The sequence below is a fragment of the Pelodiscus sinensis genome, chromosome 2, assembly GCF_049634645.1.
Source record: "Pelodiscus sinensis isolate JC-2024 chromosome 2, ASM4963464v1, whole genome shotgun sequence".
NCBI lineage: Eukaryota > Metazoa > Chordata > Testudines > Trionychidae > Pelodiscus > Pelodiscus sinensis.
Window position 1 is genome coordinate 44,512,262 of NC_134712.1, and position 27,510 is coordinate 44,539,771.

Below are 27,510 nucleotides of genomic sequence, written 5' to 3' on the forward strand. Positions count from 1 at the left end.
GAACATTATTATTTGTATTTATATTTTAAAGATACATTTCTAGAATTCAAAATATATTTTTGTTCAGGGCTATTAAAAAAAGCAAAAATGACAAAGAAAACAGAGGAAATTAAATAAGTGCTTGAGATCTATCAAGAAAAAACAGTTTGACTAACCCAGGTTTCCTATAGATGTTTATCGTGAGCAGTTACTATATCTAATAGTTTCAAATACCAAATGTCAGATGTGATTTAAATAATCATTTCCCCAAAGGAATTTGCAGATTGACCTTTTGATTTTATTACAATGGTCTACCTTCCCATGATCCTTTTTAAAGTAGTACACCACCATCTGTTGGTACATTATGTATGTATGTATTTCCTGTGTAAATGTCTTAGAACAAAATTTCTACACCTTTTTTTTAAAGATAATTTGAAATTCTCTATTGGGACATATTGAAAGGTCAGGTTTTTTTTGTCTATCATATATGTAGATACATATACAAAATTACATTAGCAGGAATGCCAAATAGCTATGCAAGGCAAATTTAAAGTAGTTCTTACTTTTCTTTTATAGACAATAACGCTAAATTCTTGTACAGTCAACAAAGCAAGATCTATTCCTACATATCTGTCATAGGCAAAACTGATGGGTGCTTTTTGGGGGAAGTAATTGACAGGCTGCAGAGATCATTCATTGAGCTCAGTAAAATTTGAAGCATTTACAATTAGCACCAAGCATCTTCAGTCACTTCTTTGCTTCTTATGAGACAGTGGCAGAAGATGCAGATTTTTTTTTTTTTTTTTGGTATGGTGAGAATGTCTGCGATCATTTTGCATGTGTGTGCTTTCATTTTATCTTTTAATGTCTTTGTACAGTGGAATCTAAAATACAGGAGGCAAAAAAGAGAAAAAGTGTTAAATTGTGGGAAGAAAACAGCAAGCTGTATCTGACTCCTGCTTACCATTAGAGCCAATGACTTGGAAGAAACATCCCTCCTCCCAAGTAATATGGTGATGAGCACACTATAGATAAAGCCTGTGTATATAGATTAGATAGATTTAGACAGAAATAATCAGCTTGGAGGTGAGGTAGTGCAAATGTATGGGGATCAAAGACATGCTAATACCCAGGCATGCTAGGGTTTATCCCCTTAACCTGCTGTAATCCTCTATAGTATAATGATGAGAAAGAAGCACTTTGAACTTTAGTTATTGTTGTACTAGAGACCTCATTAAATCACGATAGCAAGTATATGGTACATTACACTTTCCAAGCCCTTTACAAATCCGTGCATCCCCAGGAGGAGGGAAATAGGTAAATATTAACCATGTTGTACAGACTGATGCACACAAAAGCCAAGCAAATTTCCCAACCCACACAGAGTCAGTGGCAGGATTAGTTCCCAATTGTCAGCCTCCTGCTCCTCTAGAATTCTAGAATTCGCTGTGTCTATGTCAACTATCCTGGTCTGACCAGCAGTGCTCTGTATCTTGGGCAGCTGAATAAATAGTTCTGTTATATGTTCCTGCCATTAGATAGGTCTGTACGGATGGGGAACACCTTCTGGGGAGAACACAGATGGGTACAATTCACAGGAAATTGAGGCTAATAAGGGAAAGAGAGAAACAGGATTTCAATAGAAGATCAGAGGGATTGGAGGTATGTCTACACTACAGAATAGATCAAAGCCGCTGATGTTGATCATTCAGTGTTCAGATTAGCGGGTCTCGTGAAGACTCACTAATTCAAACTGAGAGTGGCACTATGATTGATGCCGGTAGTCCAGCTTCTATGAGGAGCAAGGGAAGCTGAAGGGAGAGTGTACTCCCTTCAGCTTCCTGCAGTGTGAACAGTGCCAAAAGTTAAGTTAAGGTACTTCGAATTCAGCTATGCAATTGACGTAGTTTAAGTTGCGTATCTTCATTTGATCTTATCCTGTAGTGTAGACATACCCTAAATGAGAAGAAGGGACCATTAGCAGATGTTCAAGGCTAATTTGTAGGTGTGAAAGAAGGGGAAGAAAGTCCATGTCTTCTTTGTAAAAACAGGTAGGCCACCATTGACCCTGTGAGAAGGCTTTTCCTTAGCACAACATCCACAGGGAGGGTGAGTCTGCTTGTGAAATTAAGAGTGTGAAGCTGTAGGGAGAGCCTGTTTAACTTTAGATAAATATCCAAACTGCTGGGATGTTTAGTTGACTAGAAGCTGACAAACAATTTTGTAAAATCTTCAGGAAAATGATCATGAAAATGCAGAAAAACTCTCTAATTGTGAAAAAGGCAAGTACTATCTCTTATTTTATGTTTGTTCAGGATAGCACAAATAGGGCTCCTTCCAGAGATAGCCTTTCTCTCTCCCTCCACCCACCAAACAATAATAAAACAGGACACCTATTTAGTTCCTCTGTTCTCTTTGAATCATTTGTTTAATCCTCATGATAGGAACAAAGGCTTGCAGATCAAAGATTTGAGAGATTGGGAAACACTGTAATTGTTCCAGAGCAAATCTGGACTTGCTCCTAGGGTATAGGTTATCCCATTTCAAAGGGGATGTACTTTGCACATTGTGTGAAATAATAAAGGACTAGTGTACAGAATTTGGGCTTCTCACCTGAATAATTCTGTCCCATTGTTTCTCCAATTCAAACAAGCAGGAAAGGGTGCTCTCATGGAATTGCTTTTTCGTCTTGTTGGGTTAACACAAACACAGATTGCGCAGGATTTATTCTCAGGAAAATTCAGGAGTGTTTGCCCTGAGGGTACATCTAGACTGCAGAGGAATCTCGGAAAAGCTCTGCTGCGTCTAAAGAACGCGTCTGCTTTTCGGAAAAGTAGATGTGTTTTTTCATTCTACAAGGAAGAAAGGATGTTCCAAAAGTGGCTTTTTTTCCTGACATTTGGACCAGTGTACATGGGCCGATTGTTGGAAAAGCCTTTCAGGAGAAAAGCGGAAATAGATATGCAAATTGTGGTTTGCAATTTGCATATATTTTTCCGATAGAACTTAGTACTCTAGACACAGCCTGAGAGTGGTCATGGTAACAGCTTTCAAGTACCTGAAAGATTGTTACAATGAGGAGGAAGAAAAATTGTTCTTTTTAACCTTTGAGGATGGGAAAAGAAGCAATGGGTTTAAATTGCAGAAATGAAAGTTTAGGTTGGACATTACAAAAAACATTCTGTCACAGTGGTTAAGCCCTGGAATAAATTGCCTAAGGAGGTTGTGGAATTTCCCTCATTAGAGATTTTTTAGAACAGGTTAGACAAACACCTGTCGAAGATGGTCTAGATTATACTTCCTCCTGCTGTAAGTGCAGGGGACTTGACTAGATGACCTCTCAAGGTCCTTTCCAATCCTATGATTCTTTGGTTTCAGAGTTAAGTTTTGGTGTCAATAGAATTTTTATTTTCATTTGGCTTCAGTACAGATTTTCATATGCACATTGTCCTGTCTCACCAGATTTCTTGTTGTTTCACCCTGGAAATACTGTGCACAATAGCTCTTTCTTGTGATTTGGCCATCTTACAGAAGATCTAGAGAAATATTGCAATAGCCCTCAGTAAAAACTTGACTTTAACTGGGTACATGGAAGTCTGCCCTCGAGGGACTTTTCCAGCATTTACTTACCTGGTCAATTTCTTCCATACAGCACACTCCTCATAAAATTATTCTCATTTTCTAAGAGGCTACAGAAAATCCAGCAGCCATAAGGAGGACAACATCTTTTACATATGCTCTATGGGGCTATGGCTACACTGCAGAGCTATTTCGGGATACTGGAAGTATCCCGAAATAGCTATTCTGCATCTTTTCAGCAAACCCATTATGTGTAGACAGCACCAAATTTCGAAATATTAACACAAATTATTTAGAAATTAACACAAAATGTTAATGCTGCTATTTAGAAATTAACACAAAATAAGCTACGCAATTTGCATAGCAGAATAAGCTGTGCAATTAGCATAGAAACTAATTTGCATATGCAGTGGGGAAAAAAACTGATTATGAAACACTTCAGGTTATTGTGACCCTTCAGTTAAAAACATATATATGTGAAAACGCATTCAGTTTTGGTTTGGATTCTGTTTTGGTTTCATACAGAGTATTCGATGATGGGAAAGTCCAACTTCAAAAACTGCACTTGAGATAACATTCATATTACAGATTTCATCACTGTTAACTAGATAACAGTGTTGGTTCAGTCTTTGTTGAACCCCAGTCATTACCTGCATGAGGAATGTACTTCATTATTTTCTTGTTTCATGATAGATGAGCTCAATAGAATATAAGATGGGTTTTGAAAATGCATTTCCCTAAAAGTGCTGCATTCTTCATCCCTTCACTGAATTAGAACAGAGAATTAGTATGGGGGAAAGGGCAATTTTTATAGTGTATCTTAAAATACAAAGATGGACTGGAATTCTGGAATTGTGTTCCTTTGTCCTCCTATTGCCCTTCCTTCCTTCCTTATAGGAAGTGTGAGGCTCCAGTGCACCACTACATGAGAGGTGCATGGGGAGGGGGCCAGAGAGGGGATGAACAGGCTGCAAGTTGCCAACCACTGCTGATGCTGCCCACTAGATGAAGGGGGGCCACTCATGAGGCCCACTCACTATTCTTGGTTACCCATCACTGCACTGTGGAGATCCAAGAATGAAGTCATTTTTTAAGCTCACACTTAACCACCTCAGACCTAGGGTTACCAGGTAAACCCTCCCAAAATACCGGACACACTTGATCATGGGAGGGGAGAGGGAGGGACTGGCTGGGAGGAAGGGGGGCGGAAGGCGGGGCTGGTGGGGGGCGTCGGGGGCCGTGGGGCTGGACGGGAGGAAGAGGGGCAGGAGGCAGGGGGTGGGGGGCCACGGGGCTGGCTGGGAGGAAGGGGGGCAGGAGGCGGGGCTGGCGGGAGGCGGAGGGGGCTGCAGGGCTAGCTGGGGGAAGAGAGGCAGGAAGAAGAGCTGGGGGGGATCGGAGGCTGGAGGGGCTGGACGGGAGGGGGGACGGAGGAAGGGGGACGGGAAGCAGAGCTGGCGGGAAGGAGGGGTGCAGCCACTGGCCCACAATTGGTGCTGGGAGCCTCTGGTTGTGTGCAGAAGCCAGGCAGGGGGAGTGGCTGGGAGTCCCAGCCACTGCCTCTGCCCCGCCCGGCTTTTCCACACGACCACAGGTCTCCCAGCACCAATCGCGGCCCGCCTTCCAGACGCTCTCCCACTCGGCTTCCGTCAGGCGCCCAGCCGGAAATTGCACGTGTCCTGTATTTTCTGAATTTTTCTACCGGACAGAGGGCACAAATACTGGACTGTCCGGTAAAAAACTGGACACCTGGCAACCCTACGCAGGCTAGGGGAAGCAAAGACTTGGAGAGTATGAGAAGTATGCAGGAAATGAAAACAAACGAAGTAAAGTGCGAAAGAAAAATCATACTTTACAACACTTCACCTTTGGAGGGAGGGGGACAGACAAGGAGCCCACTGGCTTCAGATTGCTCATCACTGCCATTATGTCACCATCAACTTTGTTTCAGGGAGCTATATCTATTCCCTTTAAAGCCCACTGACTTTGTCTTTAATCTGCTGAGACTATGCTCCGTTTCTCTACCTGATATTTCACACTGCTGCTGCAGCTCTAGTCTAAGAAGTGAGAATCCAAGACTGAAAACAGATGTGGACCTCCTGTAGAGGGCAGGTAGGATTTTTAGTATTTGAAAACAGTCCAGAGAAGTCTTGAAATTCAGAGACCTCATCATCTAGAAGGTCAAAAGTGTACAAAGTGAATTTTAGCCCCAAAGGTGGAAGTTGGAGTCAGATGGTACCTAACAGTATTCATCTCATCAATTGCATAGAACATTGCTATTGAACTGATCTTCATTTGAACTTGGAGATGGTATGTTGAGGCAGCAGTGAGCAGGGCATATGCTAATAGAGACCTGGTAGGTAGGACATCTCCCCTTTTTGTAGAGCCTGGTCAGCTCAACATCATTCCTCTAACTGTATACAAACCATGGCAGTGATAGGCACATGTAGTTTAAGCCTATTTGATTTATGACTTCTGAGCTGCTGATAAACACGAGGATTTTATGTCATTCATGTAGAACAGGTTTTGCCTTGGCAATGACCTATGTCTTCATCTTTCAACGGTCAATGGTTAATAAAGTTATCACCACCAATAATTTGATCAACAGTAAGATTTTCAACTTTGTGTGCATAACCAAGACTTCGAAAAATGACGCAGAGGGACTTCTGATGGTGTATGTTTATCTGGTTGGGCATATGGTCTAACATGAGGCCAAGAGGAAGTGAGAAGGTGTGGCTGTACTTTTTTTTATCTGATTCATTTGATACTGTTGACCACAAAGTGTTGCTGATGTACCTGTGCTCTCCTGCAAGTGTGGATGGAGTTGTTCTAGAGTGGTTGCTTATTTGAGAGGTTGTAAACGATAGTTCTTTCTCATGTGTCCTAAGTGATGTCTTTTACATTCAGAGCATCACAGTGTGTAGTCTTGTCACCCTAACTTTATCGGCCTGGTAAAAGGTTATAATATAGTAATTAGGTAGGTAGAGATCGAAGCCTGAAATTCTTTTATGGTAGAAGCCATAAATTCATTGATCCAAAAAAGTTTGCTTGGAGGTAAGGCTGTGGAATAAATTGAAGGGGAGAGCCTTCAATTCACAAATGGGGCTGATGCAAGAGAACCCTCTGTCTCAATTTCCCTTCTCTGAATTGGGGCTGAATGCCTCGGCAATATTGTGAATACACTTAACGATTTGTGAGCATCTCAGATACTGTGGTGATGGAGGCCATGCTGGTACCTTGGGTTTAGAGCAGTGGTTCTCAGCTATTGGTCCAAGGCCCCTGGGATCTGTGAGAAGGTTTCAGGGGATCTGACAAGCAGGGCCAGCATTAGACTCCTCATGACACAGGTCTGAAAACCCAGCAGGTGCCCTCAGCTCTTGGACTTCTGCATATTGTCATATGTGGCTTGAAGAGTCAGTAAGTTTAGCCACCCTTGCCATAAAGCCTTAAATGGTTTTGGACTTGCTCTGCCTCCAAGAATAATCACCTCTGATCCTGTACCATACTGCCACAGTTAGGAGCATCATAACCTAAATTCACATTGATTTACAAAGGAGAAGACTGTTGGCAGGTGTTTCACCTGGAAGGGGTGTTGGTTCTGGTATTTGTTCATGTCCCTCCTTCCTACGTTTTTGCTATGAGAGTAAGGACTTGTTAATCTTCTTTGAAATGTGCAAACCCATCGTCTTCATGGCTGTTGGAGGAGGAAGTAAGACCAGTGCCATTGTGTGTAAGAACTACTGTGGATTTATTGTTATAGTGGGAAAATATTATTATGCATCATCCTGATAGTCAATTATATTTGACACATTTGTGGTGGGTTTTATAGTTTGTCTGTTTTAATATTGGTAGAAGTGCCTAGAGCCAGGAATACGTGCTTAAATTGTTATTTGAAATAAACAAATACTGTAAATAATTGAAGCAGACACTTGCAGATAATAATGAGAACTGGCTCAAGGATATAAACTGCTCTTGGTCTTAAAACAGCATAATCTGTAGCAAAGTTGGTAAAATAAAAGCCCCAAAGAATTTCTTCCTACAAAATAACTAACATGATCTATGTTTGGTGAATTCAGAACTTCATCAGATGTGATATTGAGGCTAACTACTAGGTAATATTTTACTCAACCGTAATTTCTGTGTCATAGGAACTGTACTTGTCATTGCAGGTATGGTTACAAAAATATGGCTATCTTCCACCAACTGACCCCAGAATGTCGGTGTTGCGCTCTGCAGAGACCATGCAATCAGCTATAGCTGCCATGCAGCAGTTCTATGGCATTAATATAACAGGAAAAGTGGACAGGAACACAATTGAGTAAGTAACTGGCACTAAAGTGCTCTAAACTTTTATATTTCAACAAAATAAAGTAGGACTGTAGGAATTTTAAAGCACATGAACTGCAATGAGTGGGGTTTTCAAAGGGTGGAGCACTTTCAAAAGGGGAGTGAAAATGTCTTTTTTTTTTCCTGCTCTATTTCAAACTGGCCAGTTGGCGATATTTCCACTGTCAGTCCTGCCTTGCCCTCTGGTTTTGAAGTGTGATTAAAAATAAAGGATTGGAGGGATAACTATGGGAATGGCTCTGTTACATGGCTCTGGGGATGACCATGTCCCTGAAAGGCGGGGGGGGGGGGGAAGGGGTGGCCCAGCACAGCCTTAGCATACTTGTCCCTGCCCTGTTCCTCCCCCTTGGAGTCTCTAATTTCCCCTGGGAGTCTGTTTACTCCCTTGGCGTTCAAGCCGCCCAGCTCAACCCATGTCACACCCCTTTTGACAGGACGGCCCCACCCAATAGTCCCCCAAAGTGACCCAAGAGTTGAAGTCCAAAGCTCGTCCCCTTTTATCTGGGCAGCCCAGCTCAGTAGTAACCCTCCTGTGGCCCAAGGGTCAAAGTCTACAGTTTGCCCTTCATGGTCAGGGCAGCACCGTTTAGTAATCCCACTGTAACTCTAAGGGCATGTCTACACTAGCCACCCTAGTTCGAACTAGGGTGGCTAGTGTAGTCATTCAAACTTGCAAATGAAGCCTGGAATTAAAATATCCCGGGCTTTATTTGCATGTTCCCGGGTGCCGCCATTTTTAAACGCCCGGTAGTTCGGACTCCCTACCCGCGGCTACACGAGGCACGGGCTAGGTAGTTCGAACTAAAGCCCCTAATTCAGACTACTATTACTCTGCGTGTAGCCGCGGGCAGGGAGTCTGAATTACCGGGCGTTTAAAAATGGCTGTGCCCGGGAACATGCAAATAAAGCCCAGGATATTTTAATCCCGGGCTTCATTTGCAAGTTCGAATGACTACATTAGCCACCCTAGTTCGAACTCGGGGGGTAGTGTAGACATACCCTATGGTAGTAGTCTGTTCAAGAGTTAGTACGTAAGGGGAAGGCTTATATCCCCCAGCAAGGGGGTCCAGGCCCTCCCACTCAACTGGACCCCAGCCTGGGGCTCTGTCAATGGCTTGCTCACCTCACTGAGTCAGCGGAAAATCCTGACCACAACACGCTGACTCTTGTGGCTTGCTCACGCCCCTGAGTCACTGGGGAATCCTGACCACAACATGCGGACCCCTCAACAGTGGTTCACTCACCCCGGGTGCCGTCGCTGCTCCTGGGCTGCTTCCTGCTTCTCTGCTCACTGGTGGGTCTCAGTTTCACCACGTCCCTCTGTGTTCTGGGTACTGCTCCTTTCCCCCAGACTCAACAAGGTCTCAAGGTCTCCAGTCTGTTTGGTAGCACCCTGGCCTCTAGGTAGGCGCTGGGGCTTGCAGGGAGTTGGTTCGGCATGTTCTCTCCTTCCAGCTGCCAGCCCCAACTGAACTGAGCTGCTCTCTTTTATATTAGTGCAGCCTGAGCATTCCCAGTAAGCTAAAGGGGGTGTGACCCCCTCCGCCCTCAGGGCTGAGTGAACCCCCTCCTGACCAGTGTGGGGTGGGTACACCCCATCACAGGCTCATAGATAATACAGAAAGAGATGCGGAAGCCAGCTTATAATGGATAAGAAAATTGTCAGAAAATGTATCCTGGTGGGAATAAAAATTTGGGGGAAACAGTCTCCTTTTGGTGGAAAATTTTCAGGGAAGATTATTTTCTCTTCTTCAATGCAAAAATCTTTCAGGCTGTTCACTGGTCCATTCATTTAACAGTTTCCAGTGACATAAACACAGGTAATCATTTTCATATCAAATAGATGCTAGTTTTTCAAGCTCTCTGAAATGTTAGTGATATGGATTTTACAACATACAATTTCACTGCCACAATGGATTTTATATCTACATACATGGTGCAACATCATGATTGAAATTCTAGTATAAAGGAATAAAGCAATGTCAAATAAAAATAGTAGTGCATAGTTAAGAGAACAAAGTTGGAAACTTGTAACAAATATCCTGATGATTTTTCTTTTCTCTCTGATAACTCAATGGGGTTTTATTTCTTTATTTAGACAAGTTATTTTGCTTGAATATCAAGAAAGGAAAAATATAGCATCACAGCAATATAGCCATTACTTATTACATGCATTAGAATCCATACTCCTAAAATTAAGAAAAAGCTTTCTGAAAAGAGTTTTTCTTCCTTATTTTCTGCACCCAGCTCCCTGCTTCCCATGTGGCATTTGTTGTTATTCTTTCATGGTAAAACAGCTGACAGGAATGATTTTTCAATCACTTAGCAGTTCAGAAAAGAATGTACCTAAACTGCTGATGCCAAAGAAGGGTTGGAAAAATCATTGTATCCTACTAGCACATGCATTATTGCACTGAAAAGCAATAAAGCAAAACAGTTTTTAGGGCAGCCCTAAGGGGAGGTGAGTGGGTCAGAAGTCCCTTAGACTTAGGAATTTAAACAACCTTGTAACAGATAATGCACTAGGAAGAGAAACAGAAAGCGTACGCTGTCTTGTGAGATAGCCAGGTTCAGAAACATGTTTCAGATTCAGCCTCCAGAGTAGTGATTATAGATTGTGTTCTTTGCAGAGCTAAAGTGATTGTGTTTTACAAGGAGAGTGCAGCTCTTTCTCCTACTATTGAGTTTTTAGAAACTGTATTAGTGGTGGTTTGGAGGTGCCCGTATATGTTGCTAGAAGGAGCATAATCTGTTTTGAGTTGACAGCAAAGGAAGGATAGGCAGCGGCAAACCAGGGGAAGGTAGTCACCAATCTCTACTTTAGGATGTTGAGCCACAGATATAGAGCTTCAGTCTGAAAGAAAAGTATTTGTACATGCACTAAAATTTCAAACAATGCTAAATTAAAGTGGGCATGTTAGCTAGGAAATTGGAAAGCATATTCTATGTCACATAGGATATAAGTAAATTTGTCTTACACAGCTTTTCCAATCTTTTGTTTTGTGTTCTCTTGGATACTTGATCATCTGTCTTCCTCAATATAGGTAGTAAAGTATGATGTGCTTATTCGCACATAAGCACAGTGTACAGACTCTGGCATATTGTCTTTTTCTCCCAGGCACATGCAAGCCACTTGGGGTGAGTTCTGCATTTACTTAAACTGCATTTCCTCTGACTTCAACAGGGCTGCATGAGAATAATTTAAAGGCGCATCAGACATTTATACTGTGAGAAGGTCATCACACTGGGGTCAAAGCTAGCCCTCAGTTACGTCCATTTGACCACTGAAATGTCAGCTCCATTTACGTAACTAAGAAAATAATTAGTTCTTCTAAATTAATTAGGTTTTGTAACATTTTGAGAGAGGAAACACGTTCCTTTTCATCTAGAAATATCTGACAATTTAACTTTGCTTATTTTGTCAATAATAAACTTGTTAATAAAAATTTGGCAACCAACAACCATCACCCATGGTGCAAAATAAATACTGCAGTGAGGACCTAGTAGAACTAGACTTTGTTCTTATCTTTTTCCATAAGGATTTACTTGCCTATTTGAATTTCCAGTGCACTGAGACGAGATTACAGTATGTCACTTAGGGTATGTCTACACTACAAAGTTAGTTCGAACTAACGTCCATTAGTTCGAACTAACTTTCATAGGCGCTACACTAGCGCTCCGTTAGTTCAAATTTAATTCGAACTAACGGAGCGCTTAGTTCGAACTAGGTAATCCTCATTCCACAAGGATTAAGCCTAGTTCGAATTTACTAGTTCGAATTAAGGGCTGTGTAGACCCTTAATTCGAACTAGTGGGAGGCTAGCCCTCCCCAGGTTACCCTGGTGGCCACTCTGGCCAACACCAGGGAAACTCGTATGCCCCCCTCCCGGCCCCGGAGCCCTTAAAGGGGCACGGGCTGGCTACGGTGCCCGTGCCAGGTGCAAGCCTGCCAGCACCCAGCCAGCAGACCCTGCACATGGCACGGATCGAGCCACCCACCCGATGCCCCCCAGCCCCCCCCCTTCCCGGGACCAGGCTGGCAGCTCCCGGGAGCTTGCCCGGGACCGCAAGAGGCGGGCACCCGCCTGGGCTAGTGCGGACATCGTGGACCTTGTCCACGATCTCCGTGCTAGGCACAGGAAAGTAGCCAGCTAGGGCAGGAGAGCTGCCAGCCTGGCCACCCAGGAGCAGGTGTGCATGAAAATCAAGGGGGTCCACTGAGACCCCCGACCCTGAGCCCTGAGCTTACAATGGCCGTACTGGGTCAGACCAAAGGTCAATCTAGCCCAGTAGCCTGTCTGTGGACAGCGGCCAACCCTAGGGACCCGGGAGGGGATGGACCGAAGACAGTGACCAAGCCATTTGTCTCGTGCCATCCCTCTCCAGCCTTCCACAAACTTCTGGCAGGGACACCACTCCTACCCCCTGGCTAATACCTCTCCATGGACCCAACCTCCATGACTTGATCTCACTTCCCTTTAAACTCTGTTCTAGTTCTAGCCTTCACAACCTCCTGCAGCAAGGAGTTCCACAGGTTGACTCTTTGCTTTGTGAAGAACAACTTTCTCTTACTAGTTTGAAGCCTGCTACCCATTCCTTTCCTTTGGTGTCCTCTAGTCCTTCTTTATGGGAACTAATGAAGAACTTTTCTGTATGCACCCTCTCCACCCAATTCCTGCTTTTAGAGACCTCTATCCTGTCCCCCCTCCGTCTCCTCTTTTCTAAGCTGAAAAGTCCCAGTCTCTTTAGCCTCTCTTCATATGGGACCTGTTCCCAAACCCTGATCATTTTAGTTGCCCTCCCCTCTCCCAGCCTCCCAGTCTCCCCCAGTTTTGTTCAATAAAGACGGATTCCATTTTGGAAGACACGTTATCTTTATTTTGTACATCAAGAAGAGGGGCTAGGGAAGGGTAAGTGGAAGGAGGTGAGGGAGGAATGGGGCACGAGCCCCCGATGGGGAGGACTGGGCTGGCTGTGCGGGCTTCTGGGGGGTCGAAGCTCTCCTGCAGCCCCCCAATTGCTCTCTCTCCCCAGATGACAGCCTGCAGCAAGTGCAGCCGGGCTGATGGCCGAGTGCTGTGATGTGCCCAGTGTGGGTAGTCCGGGCACTCCAAGCCAGGACTGCTTTGCAAGTGGGGCACCCCTGAGAACTGTCTGTCCAGGGTGGGGGTCGGGTCCCTTTAAGCACAGCCCTCGGCTAGCCTGAGACAGCATCTCCACGCTCTAAGTCCTCCTCTGATGCCCTGCCGTCACTGCTTCCGGCCATCCTTAAGCCCGGTTCAGGGTCCACTTAATGTGGACATGCTAGTTCGAATTAGCAAAACGCTAATTCGAACTAGTTTTTAGTTCTAGACGCGTTAGTTCGAATTAGCTTAGTTCGAATTAACTAATTCGAACTAAGTTAGTTCGAATTAGCGCTGTAGTGTAGACGTACCCTTAGTCATCAGAGGACAAAACATTGAAAGATCCTAATGCATTTGGTTGATAAACACTAACTTTGGGAATATTAGCAGAGAAAGATTGTGCAGAAACAGCATCATCAAAAGTCTCTTGTTTTTGTATGAAAGAAAATATCTCTTAAGGAATATTTAGGCATGCAAAAATATAATGGGTGTTTACCTGTCGCTTTTCGCATGCTGTTTTCATAATGGCCTTCTTAGTATGTTTTGCAATTTGTCTTATCAGGCAGCTTGAGAAGCCTGATAACTTTTATAGAAGAGGTTTGAAGGAAAAGGGACGGAGAAGAAAAAAAATTGTAATGACATACCATCAGAAAGGAGTTGTATAAACAAAAACATTGTAACCCTGATAAATCCTGTAAGAATATTGTTTGGAGTTTGCATTAATATTTTACACAGTGACATCCATACATTAACAGCCTCAGTCTGCATTACATACAAACAATATTTTCAAAAGTTAGCATATGTGATCAGTTTTCTACATTTTCACCTCCTTAAAATAAATACACCAAAGTCTCTTACAGTTGTGAACTACACCAAAAAGTAGCACTGCAAGCATCTGATTCACTTTTCTGCCAAACAGTATTAATTAAAATGCAAGTGCCCTATAATAAGGGCTCTTGTATAGGTGCTACAGTCAGAATTGCCTGCACCAGTGATAGCATTATAGTTCATAGGTTTCTAAATAGAATGTGATGTCTGACAAAGGTCATGAAAGAAATGTTCTGTAATTGATTTTTTTTTTCTTCAAATCAAGACCATGATTCTAGTAATGCTCTTTTCAGGAATGCTCTACAAGCCTCTTTCTGCAGGAACACTTAGGATATTATGGAGTTCCACTTCTCCATGACCTCTCCTGCTTATATTAATTGTCAGTCTAATACTCAGAAATGATAATGAGCAGAGAAATGTTGAGCTATTATATAAAAAAAAACCTAGTGGTTTATATTGGTATCTGATATAGCAGCTGGTATGAAAACAAAATGTGAGAATTAGCCATTCATGTTTTCTGAATTAAAGCATAGAAATGGTTCCCTGTTACCTGGACTAGCTGTGTATATGAACTAAATCAGAAGCAGTACTCTCAGGGTATGTCTACACTGCACCGTTATTTCGAAATAAGCTATTCCAGAATAGTTATTCCGAAATAGCATATTTTGAAACATCTCATCTACACTGCAGGGAATCCTCAACATTAGTCCAAGGCAGGCTTCCCTAATGTAGACATGCTATCTCAATGTAGAGTCCCTGGAGGCACTGGGAAGGAATAACTTAGAGTGGCCCTGCTGAGGAGCTATTTTGAAATAGAGGCAGTGGAGCATCCACAAACACCCTATTTCGAAATAGCTATTTCAGAATAGGCATTATTCCTTGTGGAATGAGGTTTACATAAATTGGAATAAGCCGTCCATTATTTCAAAATAATTTCAGAATAATGGAACAGCTGTGTAGAAACTCGCATTGTTATTTTGAAATAACGCTAGGGTTACCAGGTGTCCGGTATTGCGGCCTCTGTCTGATAAAAAAAAACCCAGAAAATCCCAGATATGTAAAATGTCCGGTATTTTTTGTTTTTCTTCGGACGGAAGGCCCCTTAGAACATTCCCCCTTTGGTGGGGGTAGGGAACACGGTGAGTGTCGTGATTTAAAGGTGAAGTGCCTCTTCCTTTTGTGCCTTTTTTTTCTCCACAATTTTGGTCTGCTTTTTTTTTTGCTCAGCCAATTTTTCCCACCATGTTCGGAATTTTTTTTTAAAGTATCTGGCAACCCTAGAAATAACGGTGCACTGTAGATGCACCCTCAGCTGGCAAGAAATGGAGCATCTTACATCAATCTTCAGAGGCTCCCTCTATCTCAAACAAGGAGAGAGGAGAACCACATCTATCATTGCTGACTAAGGGCCTGATCCAGGGATGGCTGAAATTAATAGAACGATTTCTATTAACTAATGGATTTAAATCAGAAACTTGTGGAAAATGATTTAATGTCATGGCAGGGGCCTTGAGGTTGGGGTGGGAAGGAAATAAAGGGTAAGTGAAGGCCGCCCTGAAGATACAATACAAAATACCCTTCACTGGAATAAAGGGTAAATTGTCAATGATTATTTTTCAGTTGCTGAATCTAATGTGGATCTTTGCAACTCTTTCTCCCAGCTTTGTCACTTCTTGGTTTGATACCCAAGGTTTTCCTTCTTAAAAAAATGATCCAAATCATTCCTCTAGTTTTTTTCTGGAAAATATTGATATTGATTTTTTTTAAACTGTCCATGAAAAACTGAGAGGGAAAGAGGGACTCTTTCCTGCCTTGATAAATGATAGTATAGTGCAGTGTTTCTCAACCTTTTTTTGCTCATGGCCCCCTTCTGAGCCTCGTTTACCTCTGTGGCCCCCCTCATAGCCGCTGTTAATTGGTAAAAAAGGTACATAATTTACCTAATGTTCCATTTTTTCCATGTGGCCCCCTAGAGGTAGGGCGTGGCCCCTGGGGAGCCATATGGCCCACAGTTGAGAACCACTGAAGTACTTAGGACACTTACCTGCTAAGTAGCAGAACTGGTTTAAGCCCTGCTCTATCTGTTTTGGAACGAGGACTAGAATCAGCATGTCCCACAGCCCAGTGCCTAGCAACTAGGTTATAGACATAGCCTTTCTCAATTTCTTCTGTTTGAACTGTTCCATTTTGCATATGTTAAATAGCTCGATGGTGTGTGATCCATGTTCACAGCTCTGTCTGAGGAAAACAAAATAGTTTTGGCTTTTCCAACTCAGGCTACATCTATACTACGGGGTTTTTACACAAAAACAGCTGTTTTTGTGCAAAAACCCATGGAGTGTCCATAATTCAAGCATGTTTTTGCACAAGGAAATTTATAGTAAATCAAAAGAACACAGGGGTTTTTGCGGTGTAGATATTCCTCTTTCTACCAGGAATAACTCCTTTTTGTACAAGAGTTCTTGCAACAGGGAGTTTTTGTGCAAAAAGCACCAATTGAGAAAAGCACAGGTGCTCTGGTGGCTATTCTGTGAATAGCAATCAGAGCTTTCTTTTGAGAGAGCATCCATGCAGTTTGGATGCTCTCTTGTGCAAAGGCATATCTTGTGCAAGATCTCTTCCACAAAAAGCTTCTTGCGCAAGAAGCCTGCAGTGAGACGTAGCCTCAAAGTTTACTCAGGAAGCTTCTAACCACCCCTGATTATGAAGCACAGTCCAGTTAGTGCTCTGTTTAGCTTTAATAACAATCATGGATAAATTCAATACAAGGCTGTCTAGATTTACAAAGTAAAGGTGGAATTATATGAAATCTGTGGGTGCTCTGTGTATATATTGAGTTATATTTGGGTCTCATTTACTCTGGAAGCACTCCTGTGTAACTTCATTGACTTAAGTGGAGTTCCTCACTATTTACATTGATGGACTCCAAGCAGAATTTGGAGGAACTTGTATTCCATAAAGTGTTTGTAATCTGCATTTACTTTTGTGAATAAAAAGAATGTGTATTGATTATTTGTATTTGGACTGTTGACACTGGACATTGATGAAATCACTTAAAACTTTGAGGTTCTAGAAATAGCTGAGCTGAGATCTGTGCTGTCCGTTTGCTCGAAGTCTAACCCTTAATGTACACTAAAATAAGAAAATAGAAGCTCCTCTCAGGTTTAATACAGAGAAGTGTGGTTGGATTCAAGACTAGTGAGCCAACATGTGATAATCAAAGGCCGCAGTTTGAATTAGACTTGGGTTTATAATGTGTGGGCCACACTTCTTTAACGTAAGATTAGTGGTCAGGAACATGGTACGATGAGGTAGGTCATAATTTGGCCACTCCAATTTAAAAAGCATACAAGCATATCTATTTGATATACTTACACCATTTTAAAATCTTATGTCAAAGTGAAATTACTTTTAAAAAGATGGAAGATATAATGGCATATGGGGATTTGGTAAATTATTTAGACTATGAAAATCTAGAATGCAATGATACAGTGTTGACATTTGAATTCCCATTGACTATCAGTTGGTCTTGTCTTTTATACTAAATACCTCTCTCGAGTATAAAGCCTTTTACAATACCAAAAAATTTCTCTACAAGAATATTGAAACTTTGTCATAACTTCAAAACTCATTCCAGTTATAGCTTTGAGGATTTATTTTCCAATTTACAGCTTTAAATATTTAGTGTTTATCAGGCTGTGTCTTACAGTTGACCCAGCCTTGTTATTAAAAAAAACCTTAAAAATTAACAAATCGTCTAGTAGCACCTTAAAGACTAACAAAACATGTAGATGGTATCATGAGCTTTCGTGGGCACAACCCACTTCTTCAGATGACCCTAGTGTTGGACGTCCAGATCCAAAAATAAATAAGGGAAGGAGGTAGGGGGGAGAAGAAAAAAAATGGAGAGGAGGAAGAAAAAAAGAGTCAGTGAGTAGATAAGCTTATTAACTCAGCTATCCCTCTGATGCTTATCTACTCACTGTCTCCTTTTCCTTCCTCCTGTCCATTTTTTTTCTTCTTCCCCCTTCTCTCCTTCTCTTATTTATTCTTGGATCTGGACTTCCAACCCTCTGGTCACCTGAAGAAGTGGATTGTGCCCACAAAAGCTCATGATACCATCAACGTGTTTTGTTGGTCTTTAAATTGCTACTAAACTATTTGTTGTTTTTTTAGTTTTTGCTGTTACAGACTAACTTGGCTACCTCTCAGAAGCTTGTTATTAAGAACTGATTTCCAATAGCTAAACTGACTAATTTAAAATTGGGCACCTTTTTGTTTAGGACTAATTCAACTGATTTAAAGACAGCAACTTTAAAATACTATGTTTTGAAGTGATTTCTTAATATGTACCAGGACTTGATTTTTCCTGTACAGTGTTTCTAACAAAATATAATAGTTCTGTGTTTTTTGCTTTATCCCTTGCTTCTTTCATTTGATGTAGTGATATCACATTAAGGTGAGAGAACTTGTTTTCTGTTATTTATGTCTATTTTATACAATATGTGTATGTGTATACATATGTGTGTATTTTCCTTTACATAGCATAAATATGTCCTGCAGTTTAAGTGCATGGTAACTGCATGCTATGCTACATCACGGAGATGTTACTAGTTAAGGTCTTTGGAAAGACTGACCCAACCATGCACCCATTAGTGATATGAGTAAGTCTTGCGCATGCTCCCATGAAGGATTATGTGTTGCAGGAAATGCCTGCACATATCAAACAGCCTATACTGATGACATAGATATGTCTCCATTATGTAGTAACAAGCACAACACCAAAAGGTTTCAAACTTGGCTGCTTAAAGTTATGCCCCTTGATTCATATGTGGTTGTGTAAATAATAGTGTACGTGTGTACACAAAAACAAACATTCCTCTGGAGTGTATAATGCTTGGCATGAATAGATGTTAATGTGTGCATATATAAATAATTAAATTATAGCAGTTAGTGTGACCTATGTGGGAAAGGAGCACTGTATTTCACATTCCTGTCTTTAAATATTTAGCTAATCTGCCGTGATTTGCATTGTATTGATGTGCATAAAAATTAGAATGTACATATAATTCTTTCAGCATAGGGCTGAAAATTTACATCACTAGCATTGTTAGACCTCTGTTTGTAGTTTGCACAAGTTCTGTTTTCTTTAGTACTTCACTGGAACATATCTGTAAAAGTGCTTCTTATCACAGTAGCATGGACTGTTTCCTTTGTGACAAGCCACAAAGACTTTTATTTATCTTTCTATTGTATTGGACTAAGAGCTTCTATAGGAGAAATGAAAATCTGCTTTTTATCTCCATATGTGGGACTGATACAGTAAATATAATTTAAATTTTAATTGGATGATGGGTCAGGTGAATTGTGTGAGCCAATTAGAGTGTGGACTTAAACATGCTTATGTATATGGGCATTATACATTGTATAAAGATAAAGGCAATTTATGGAAAGGGTAGTTAAAGTCTTGTCTGAAATGAAAATGTTATCCAAGTTAATCAGAATACAAGTTTTTAGTAATGGTATCATAAGGGTAATGGTATCAGAAAACAGCAGATAGAACTATAGTATTTACATCATTAATTGGCTTAATAGAAATCAAGTAAATGGAATAGAAAGTTGTCATACAATGTATTCTACTAAGAAAGTAAGTGCCTTGTTATGTGAATGGTGGCAATGCACTAGGAATATTAGATATTGGGTAATTGAGTAGTCGTGTAACCACATGAAATCTTAGCTGTTACACAACTATTTGATAGTTCGCTCCCTGCTGCACTCCAGGGGAGCCCCTTGCCACCCTGCGCAGGGAGATGGCAGGGGGAGCCATTCCACAAGGGGAGCCAGTTTAAAAATCAGCTTCCCGCACAGATTGGCTGCCTGCCACCCACACTGCTGTCTTTGATACAGAGGCAGCAGTTTGGGGTGGCAGCAGCCCGTCTGAGGGGAGAGCCGAGCTCCCCATGGACAGAGAGAGGCTATTTTGTGGGATGCAGAGCAGCCTCTGTCCATGGGGAACTCAGACCCCCTGAGAAGAGGGGCTGTTGCCATGATTTTGCGGTCCAGGTTCGCTGAGGACAGAGGCTGTTCCATAGGGTGTGGACATGCCTCTGTCTGCGGGGAGCTCAGGCCTGCTGCAGACTGAGGCTGCTTTGTGTCAGCCTCCCCTGCCCTACTCTGCTGCTGCCTCTAATAGAAGCAGCAGCACAGTCAAGGCAGGGGGGAATCAGCTTTTAAAACAGCTCCCCCCAGCACTTACTCCTGCTCTCCCCCCTTACTGCATTTGATACAGAGGCAGCAAGGGGACGGGGATCCATGTAGTCAACAAGATTACCTGATAAACCTAAGCTTACCAGTAAATCGTATAGTCAACTCTACGTTGACATCCCCTATGCTGGACAATTACTTTGTGATTATTCAGTTCCATTGCATAATCTCAGTGGTCTGGATTTTGATACTTTTATTTATGATAAATATCCCCCTACTCCACAAGTGAGAAACCACTCATTCAACTATAGCTTGAATATTAGAACCTGGAACTTTCTTATGGACAAGTGAGTCAGATCATGAAACCAAATAATTATAACTTTGACATACACTTATTAAAACTTAAAATATTTGAAAGCCAACTTTCCAAGTAAACACCTTCCATGGAATAACTACTGCTTCTTCCACATGCTTTCATGTTGTTTTCTTTATTTTTCAGCAATTCACACTAGCTTTTTGAACTCCTACGGGTTATTGCAAAAGTGGAGCACAACTTTTGAGGTTAATGTAATACAGAGCATCCAGATTTTTCAGTCAAATTCTTTAGTTTGAGAGGCTACAGTTACTATTTAAGGGTATGTCTACACTACAGCGCTAATTCGAACTAACTTAGTTCGAATTAGTTAATTTGAACTAAGCTAATTCGAACTAACGCATCCAGACTAAAAAACTAGTTCGAATTAGCGTTTTGCTAATTTCAACTAGCATGTCCACACAGAGTGGACCCTGAACCGGGGTTAAGGATGGCCGGAAGCAGTGCCGGCAGGGCATCAGATGAGGACTTAGAGCATGGAGCTGCTGTCTCAGGCTAGCCGAGGGCTGTGCTTAAAGGGACCCGACCCCCACCCCGGACAGACAGTTCTCAGGGGTGCCCCGCTTGCAAAGCAGTCCTGGCTTGGATTGCCCGGAGTACCCACACTGGGCACATCACAGCACTCAGCCATCAGACCGGCTGCACTTGCCACAGGCTGCCATCTGGGGAGAGGGGGCAATTGGGGGGCTGCAGGAGAGGTTCCACCCCCAGAAGCCCGCAGAGCCAGCCCAGTCCTCCCCATCGGGGGCTCGTACCCCATTCCTCCCTCACCTCCTTCCACTTACCCCTCCCTAGCCCCCCTTCCTGATGTACAAAATAAAGGACAATTGTGTTCAAAAATAGAATGTCTCTTTATTGAACAAAACTGGGGGAGACTGGGAAAAGGAGGTGAGAGAGGGGAAGAGAGAGGGTGGGAGAGAGGAGGGCAACTACAATGATGAGGGGTCTGGAACAGGTCCCATATGAAGAGAGGCTAAAGAGACTGGGACTTTTCAGCTTAGAAAAGAGGAGATGGAGGGGGGATATGATAGAGGTCTATAAAAGCACGAGTGGGGTGGAGAGGGTGCATACAGAAAAGTTCTTCATTAGTTCCCATAATAGAAGGACTAGAGGACACCAAAGGAAAGGAATGGGTAGCAGGCTTCAAACTAATAACAGAAAGTTCTTCACAAAGCAAATAGTCAACCTGTGGAACTCCTTGCTGCAGGAGGCTGTGAAGGCTAGAACTAGAACAGAGTTTAAAGAGAAGTGAGATCAAGTCATGGAGGTTGGGTCCATGGAGAGGTATTAGCCAGGGGGTAGGAGTGGTGTCCCTGCCAGAAGTTTGTGGAAGGCTGGAGAGGGATGGCACGAGACAAATGGCTTGGTCACTGTCTTCGGTCCATCCCCTCCAGGGTCCCTAGGGTTGGCCGCTGTCGGCAGACAGGCTACTGGGCTAAATGGACCTTTGGTCTGACCCAGTACGGCCATTGTAAGCTCAGGGCTCAGGGTCGGGGGTCTCAGTGGACCACCTTGATTTTCATGCAAACCTGCTCCTGGGTGGCCAGGCTGGCAGCTCTCCTGCCCTAGACGGCCGCTTTCCTGTGCCTAGTGCGGAGGTCGTGGACGAGGTCCACGATGTCTGCACTGGACCAGGCGGGTGCCTGCGTCTTGCGGTCCTGGGCAAGCTCCCGGGAGCCGCCAGTCTGGTCCCGGGAAGAGGGGGAGGGCAGGGGGCATCGGGTGGCTGGTGCCAGGTGCAGGGTCTGCTGGCTGGGTGCTGACAGGCTTGCACCTGGCACGGGCACCGTAGCCAGCCCATGCCCCTTTAAGGGCTCCGGGGCCGGGAGGGGGGCATACGAGTTTCCCTGGTGGTACCCAGAGTGGCCACCAGGGAAAGCTGGGGAGGGCTAGCCTCCCACTAGTTCGAATTAAGGGGCTACACAGCCCTTAATTCGAACTAGTAAGTTCGAACTAGGCTTAGTCCTCGTGGAATGAGGTTTACCTAGTTCAAACTAAGCGCTCCGCTAGTTCGAATTAAGTTCGAACTAGCGGAGCGCTAGTGTAGTGCCTATCAAAGTTAATTCGAACTAACATCCGTTAGTTCGAATTAACTTTGTAGTGTAGACATACCCTAAGATGGCTACTCTTTGTAATATAGTGGGACAGAATGGCAGACAAACATTTAATGGGAAGCTCAATGATGTAAGTACTTTAAGGGTATGTCTAGACTACATGGCTCCGTCGACGGAGCCATGTAAACTAGTTTATCCGGCATAGGCAAAGAAGCGGGGATTTAAATAATCACCACTTCATTAAAATAAACATGACCACCGCGCTGTGCCGACGATCAGCTGATCCGTCACAGCACAGTAGTCTAGACGTGGATCGGTTGGCTGGGAAAACCTTTGCCGACCGATCCTGTCTAGACTTCCCCAGCTGACCGATCTGCATCTAGACTACCACGCTGTGCCAGGTCAGCTGATCATCAGCACAGCACGGCGGCCATGTTTATTTTAATTAAGTGGGGATTATTTAAATCCCCGCTTCTTTGCCTATGCTGGGTAAACTAGTATACATGGCTCCGTCGACGGAGCCATGTAGTCTAGACATACCCTGATAGTCCCAGAGTCTTAGATTAAAATCTGTTTATGTTTTTGGAGTGGACCATTTGATGAAAGGAAGTTGGGCTTGTCCAAACATAAAGAGACTGTGACAGAAAAGAGAAAATATGAAATGAAAAATTATGATTATATCTTCATGGAAATATTTTAACTTCAACTATAGTCAATAATCTATAATATAGATCCTGTTCTCTCATTTGAGTCAGAATAAATTCTTAAAAGAAAGATGAAAAAAACTTAACCAGATGACAGATAACTATTATACAGGGATTGCAGGAAAGAAAAAAATAAAAATAATGGGGAGAGGAATTTACATTTGAATGGCATGAGAGGTGGTGAAGCTCTGATGCCCATATTATTCCCTTCCCCCTCCCCAACAAAAAAAGCTTTAGCTATGTACATTTTCATTTTGTGATAACTGAATAAATTGACAATTGAGTAAATGTAAAAGTGAATAATGTATAACTTTTAAGAAGTGGTGATAATGCTGTCTGTTGAATAAGTCTGTTTTGGCTTGCTTTCTGGCCTGTAAACAACTGATAACATACTGCAATACTGATTTTTGCAGTTGGATGAAGAAACCTCGCTGTGGCGTGCCTGACCAGAGAAGAGGGAGCTCCAAATTTAATATTCGTAGAAAACGATATGCTTTAACAGGACAGAAGTGGCAACACAAACATATCACTTACAGGTACAAAAAAAATCAATAAAGCTTTCAGTGATATCACTGAACATTTATTAAAAGAAAACAAATGTTTGTAAGACACGGTTTTCTAAATGTGTACTGCACATGGTCAAGATGTTGATGTGTAGTATAGAAATATTGAAAATGAGTAGTGCAGTAACATCTTAGGGCAGCGTTTCCCAAACTATGGTCCGCGGCCCGGTAACGTTTCCCAAACCCTGGTGGCTGCTGGCCCTTAGGCCGGTTGACCCATCTCGTCAAATTGGACCCCTGCACCCGGAAGTGCCGGCGAGTTAAGAGCCGGGCCCTGCTCCAGCGCTATGTGGAGCTGGGTCTCTCCCCGGCTCTGCCTGGAGTGGCCCCCCCCCCCCCCCGCACGTCCTCTCCGGCCCCAACCCCAGAGCGTCCCTCAGCCCCGGATGTCTCTGCCGCGCGCGGCTCCTCCTCGCCGCCTGCCGCCCATGCGCGGCGTTGCATGTGGGCGGGGAGGATGTGACGTCACGGCCCGGGGTTTTGAAACCCGCGCGAGGCGCATGGCACGTGGCGGGGCCTGGCTGGCTCCGGGTTCGGCCTCCGGGGCCTGAGTGCGGACCCCGGCTCCGCCACAGGGAAAGAGAAGGTGGGAACCGGCTCGTGCGGCGAAAAGGAAAGGAGAGGGGTGGGGAAAGGGGGGGAAGGAGAAGGGGTTTGGGAGGGAAAGGCACCAAGAGACAGGGGTGCGGGAGAGAGAGACAAATGCCAGGGGGCCAAGGGCAGACCATGAGGAAAAGGGCAGGGGGGGAGGTGTCAGTGGGAGGGGGGACAGGGTGATGCTGGGAGAGGAGAGGAGAGGGGAAGGGCACTGGGGGCTGGAGGGGGAGTTGCTGGGAGAAGGCTGAAAGAAGGGGTGGGCATGAGGAAAGTCAGGATGGAACAAATTGTGTGTGAGGGCACAGAGGGGCAGGAGGGGAATGGGGCAGAGACTGGTGAGGGGGTGGGTATTAGGGGAAAAGGAGGCACTAGGAGGGTGCAGGGCTAAGGGAAGGTGCAGGTGCCAGGGGATTCTGGGGTGAGGAGGAGGGGAGAGCTGGCCACCGGAAGCAGAACTGGACGGGGGAATCAGGGCAGGCTGGGGATATTGAGGGGCCGGTGGAAGCAGGGCTGCCGGGGGGTGCGAGCAGGGAGCTGGCCAGGGAAGATGTGGGTGGGGTGGGAGGAGTGGCGGCTGGAAGGAGGGCTGGACGCGGGCAGCGGGGCTGGCCAAGGGAGATTGGGAGGAAAAGCGGGGGACAACTGGCTGCCAGGGAGGGGGTTGGGGAAAGTGGGGCTGGCCAGAGGCGCAGCAAGAGGAGCAGGGGGGAGGAATGAATCGGCCTGCAGGGAGTGGGACTGACCCGACCCCATTCCCTCTCCCCACCCACCCACAAAGCACGAGTTAGTCTGGCACAGGGATTCTACTGTCGTCGGCCCCCCAACATACACACACACACAAACCCCTCGAGTAGTTGCGAACTATCTGGCTGGTAGACACACTCATGCAGCCTGAGCACATTTACCAGCCAGGCAGTTTGAAACTACAAACTGATACATCTAGTAATAATACAACTTACCTACTGAGAAAATACCAGACATGTTATATGTCTGGTATTTTCTTCGTTTGTTTTTCATGTTTTTATATTTTTGGGCTGCAAAAAGCAGAACTGAAAAAAAAGGGTTCCAATTAAAGTAAAAAGTTTGGGAAACCCTGGTCTAACCAGCTTTCTGTCTGTCTTACAGCCCATTTATCCAATCCATATTCCTTAACTTGCTGGCAAGAATATTGTGGGTGACCATATCAAAAGCTTTGCTAAAGCTGGCACTGGGAGATTTGGGAGGACCAGAGACAACGTATTTGAATATTCATAATTTGATTAATGAATACGCAAATATGCAAATGAACATTACTGGTCCTCCAAAAGTTCGTGAATGGATTTACTGGTCCCCGTGTCAAAAAGTTTGGGAACTCCTGTCTTAGGGCATGTCTACAGCAGGGATTTATCTTGAAATAACTCCCTTATTTCAAAATAACAAAGCGAGTATCTACACTACCAAGACTGTTATTTTGAAATAATGGGCTTGTTATTTTGAACTAACTCCTTCTTGTGAAGAGGAATGAGCTTATTTCAAAATAGTTATTTTGGGAATTATTATTTTGAAATAATTTATTTTGAAATAACCTGATAGTGTAGACTTAGCCTTAGAGACTAACATATATATATGTGTATATATATATACAGGCAGTCCCGGGTTACATGGATCCGACTTACATCGGACCCCTACTTACAAATGGGGTGAGGGAACCCCGCACTAGCTGCTTCCCCCCAGCAGACCAGGGAGACGCAGAGCGGCTTTTCTCAGCAGACACCTCAGTTTGAGAATAAAGGACTGAGGGAAGTGAGGTGTGGGAGAATAAAACTGAGCTCTGGAGAAATGTTTGGCTAGAGTTTCCCCTACAATATGTACCAGTTCCGACTTACATACAAATTCAACTTAAGAACAAATCTACAGTCCCTATCTTGTACGTAACCCGGGGGCTGCCTTTATATATATAAGCCTTCATGGGCAAAACCCGCTTCCTCAGATCAGTATCCCTGAAGTAAGTACTCACATCCTGCAAAAGCAGTGAATGACTTTCTTGGATTTAAATTGTCTGCATTTAAAAAGAATGTTCTTTGAAGCTTGCAATGCCAAATTAATCCTAAATGCCCCACTTCACTGTTTCTTTCAACCTTCTTGGCAACTTCTGAGGCAAAGTCACTTTGAATGCAGGCACAGTCTAATGAAATTGGTGTCTGTAATTTCAATATGCAAATTATGTTAGAGAGAGGCAGTAGATGCAAATGCAGGTGCCACCAGGTCTATTTCAAGACATAAATGAATTGGATTAAATTTTGGTGGGTCTTATGCCCACACAGTAATAGTCATGAAGGCATATATGTATAAGTGGAATTCTCCATGTGACTTGCAGTTTACAGAATGTGTTGCATATTTATCAAAGTTGACCTTGGCTTGGCAAATAAAATAAATTATGCAAAAAATAATGGCAACCAAAAAATGTCATAGAACGTGGCCCATAAAATCGTCAGCAAAACTGAGATTTGTATGTAGTTCCCTAGAAATTTAACATAATCTGTCTTGGATTATGGGGATCCACCATGGCACTAAATGTTGACTGGGATATATGCATCCTAAGATTCATTGACTAAAATTGACATTTATAGTACTAGATGATACATAGATTTTAAGATCACAATGGTCCTAGGATCATCTAGCCTGACTTCTGCAAAAAACAAACCATAGAAGTTTACTCAGTCATTCCTTTATCAATCCCATATTTTTTAGCTGAGAATGGATGTCTTTCAAAAAAGCAATATTGATTTTAAGACTTCAATTGCCAAAGGAAACTTTCTCCCTGTATCAGTGAGTTGTTCCTTTGAATAAGTAGGTCTTGTTATTATTGCTGAGTGTTGTAGTCTATGATACTAGACATGAATCTGACGAAGTTGGTCTTTGCCCACAAAAGCTTATGCTCCAACACTTCAGTTAGTCTATAAGGTGCCACAGGACTCCTCGCCACTTATGATACTAGAAGTGCTCAGCACCTAGCAGGAGTATGTCTAAATATATTACTTTATGTTTTTCCACTTTTTAACTTCTTCATTTAGGGACTCAAATGCAAAGAGTGTTTGTGTGTGGACGTACTAACATTCTTCTCTTTGTAATCTCAAATTTCAAATCAGAGGGACTAATTCTCCACCCCATTGCACCATT

General features: G+C 43.3%; 1 protein-coding gene across 4 annotated transcripts in view; it reads left to right on the forward strand.

Annotated features, from left to right (window-relative positions):
* The window catches only part of MMP16 (matrix metallopeptidase 16), a 254,586-nt gene that overhangs the window by 107,909 nt on the left and 119,167 nt on the right, over positions 1-27,510 (forward strand). For 3 of the 4 annotated variants that reach the window (XM_006112976.4, XM_075920428.1, XM_075920429.1), the window contains 2 exons: positions 7,728-7,876; positions 23,605-23,727. In XM_006112976.4, the coding sequence (XP_006113038.1) occupies positions 7,728-7,876; positions 23,605-23,727 (272 nt within the window). The remainder of the gene's footprint in view (positions 1-7,727; positions 7,877-23,604; positions 23,728-27,510) is intronic. The other variant, XM_075920430.1, reaches the window with a different exon arrangement.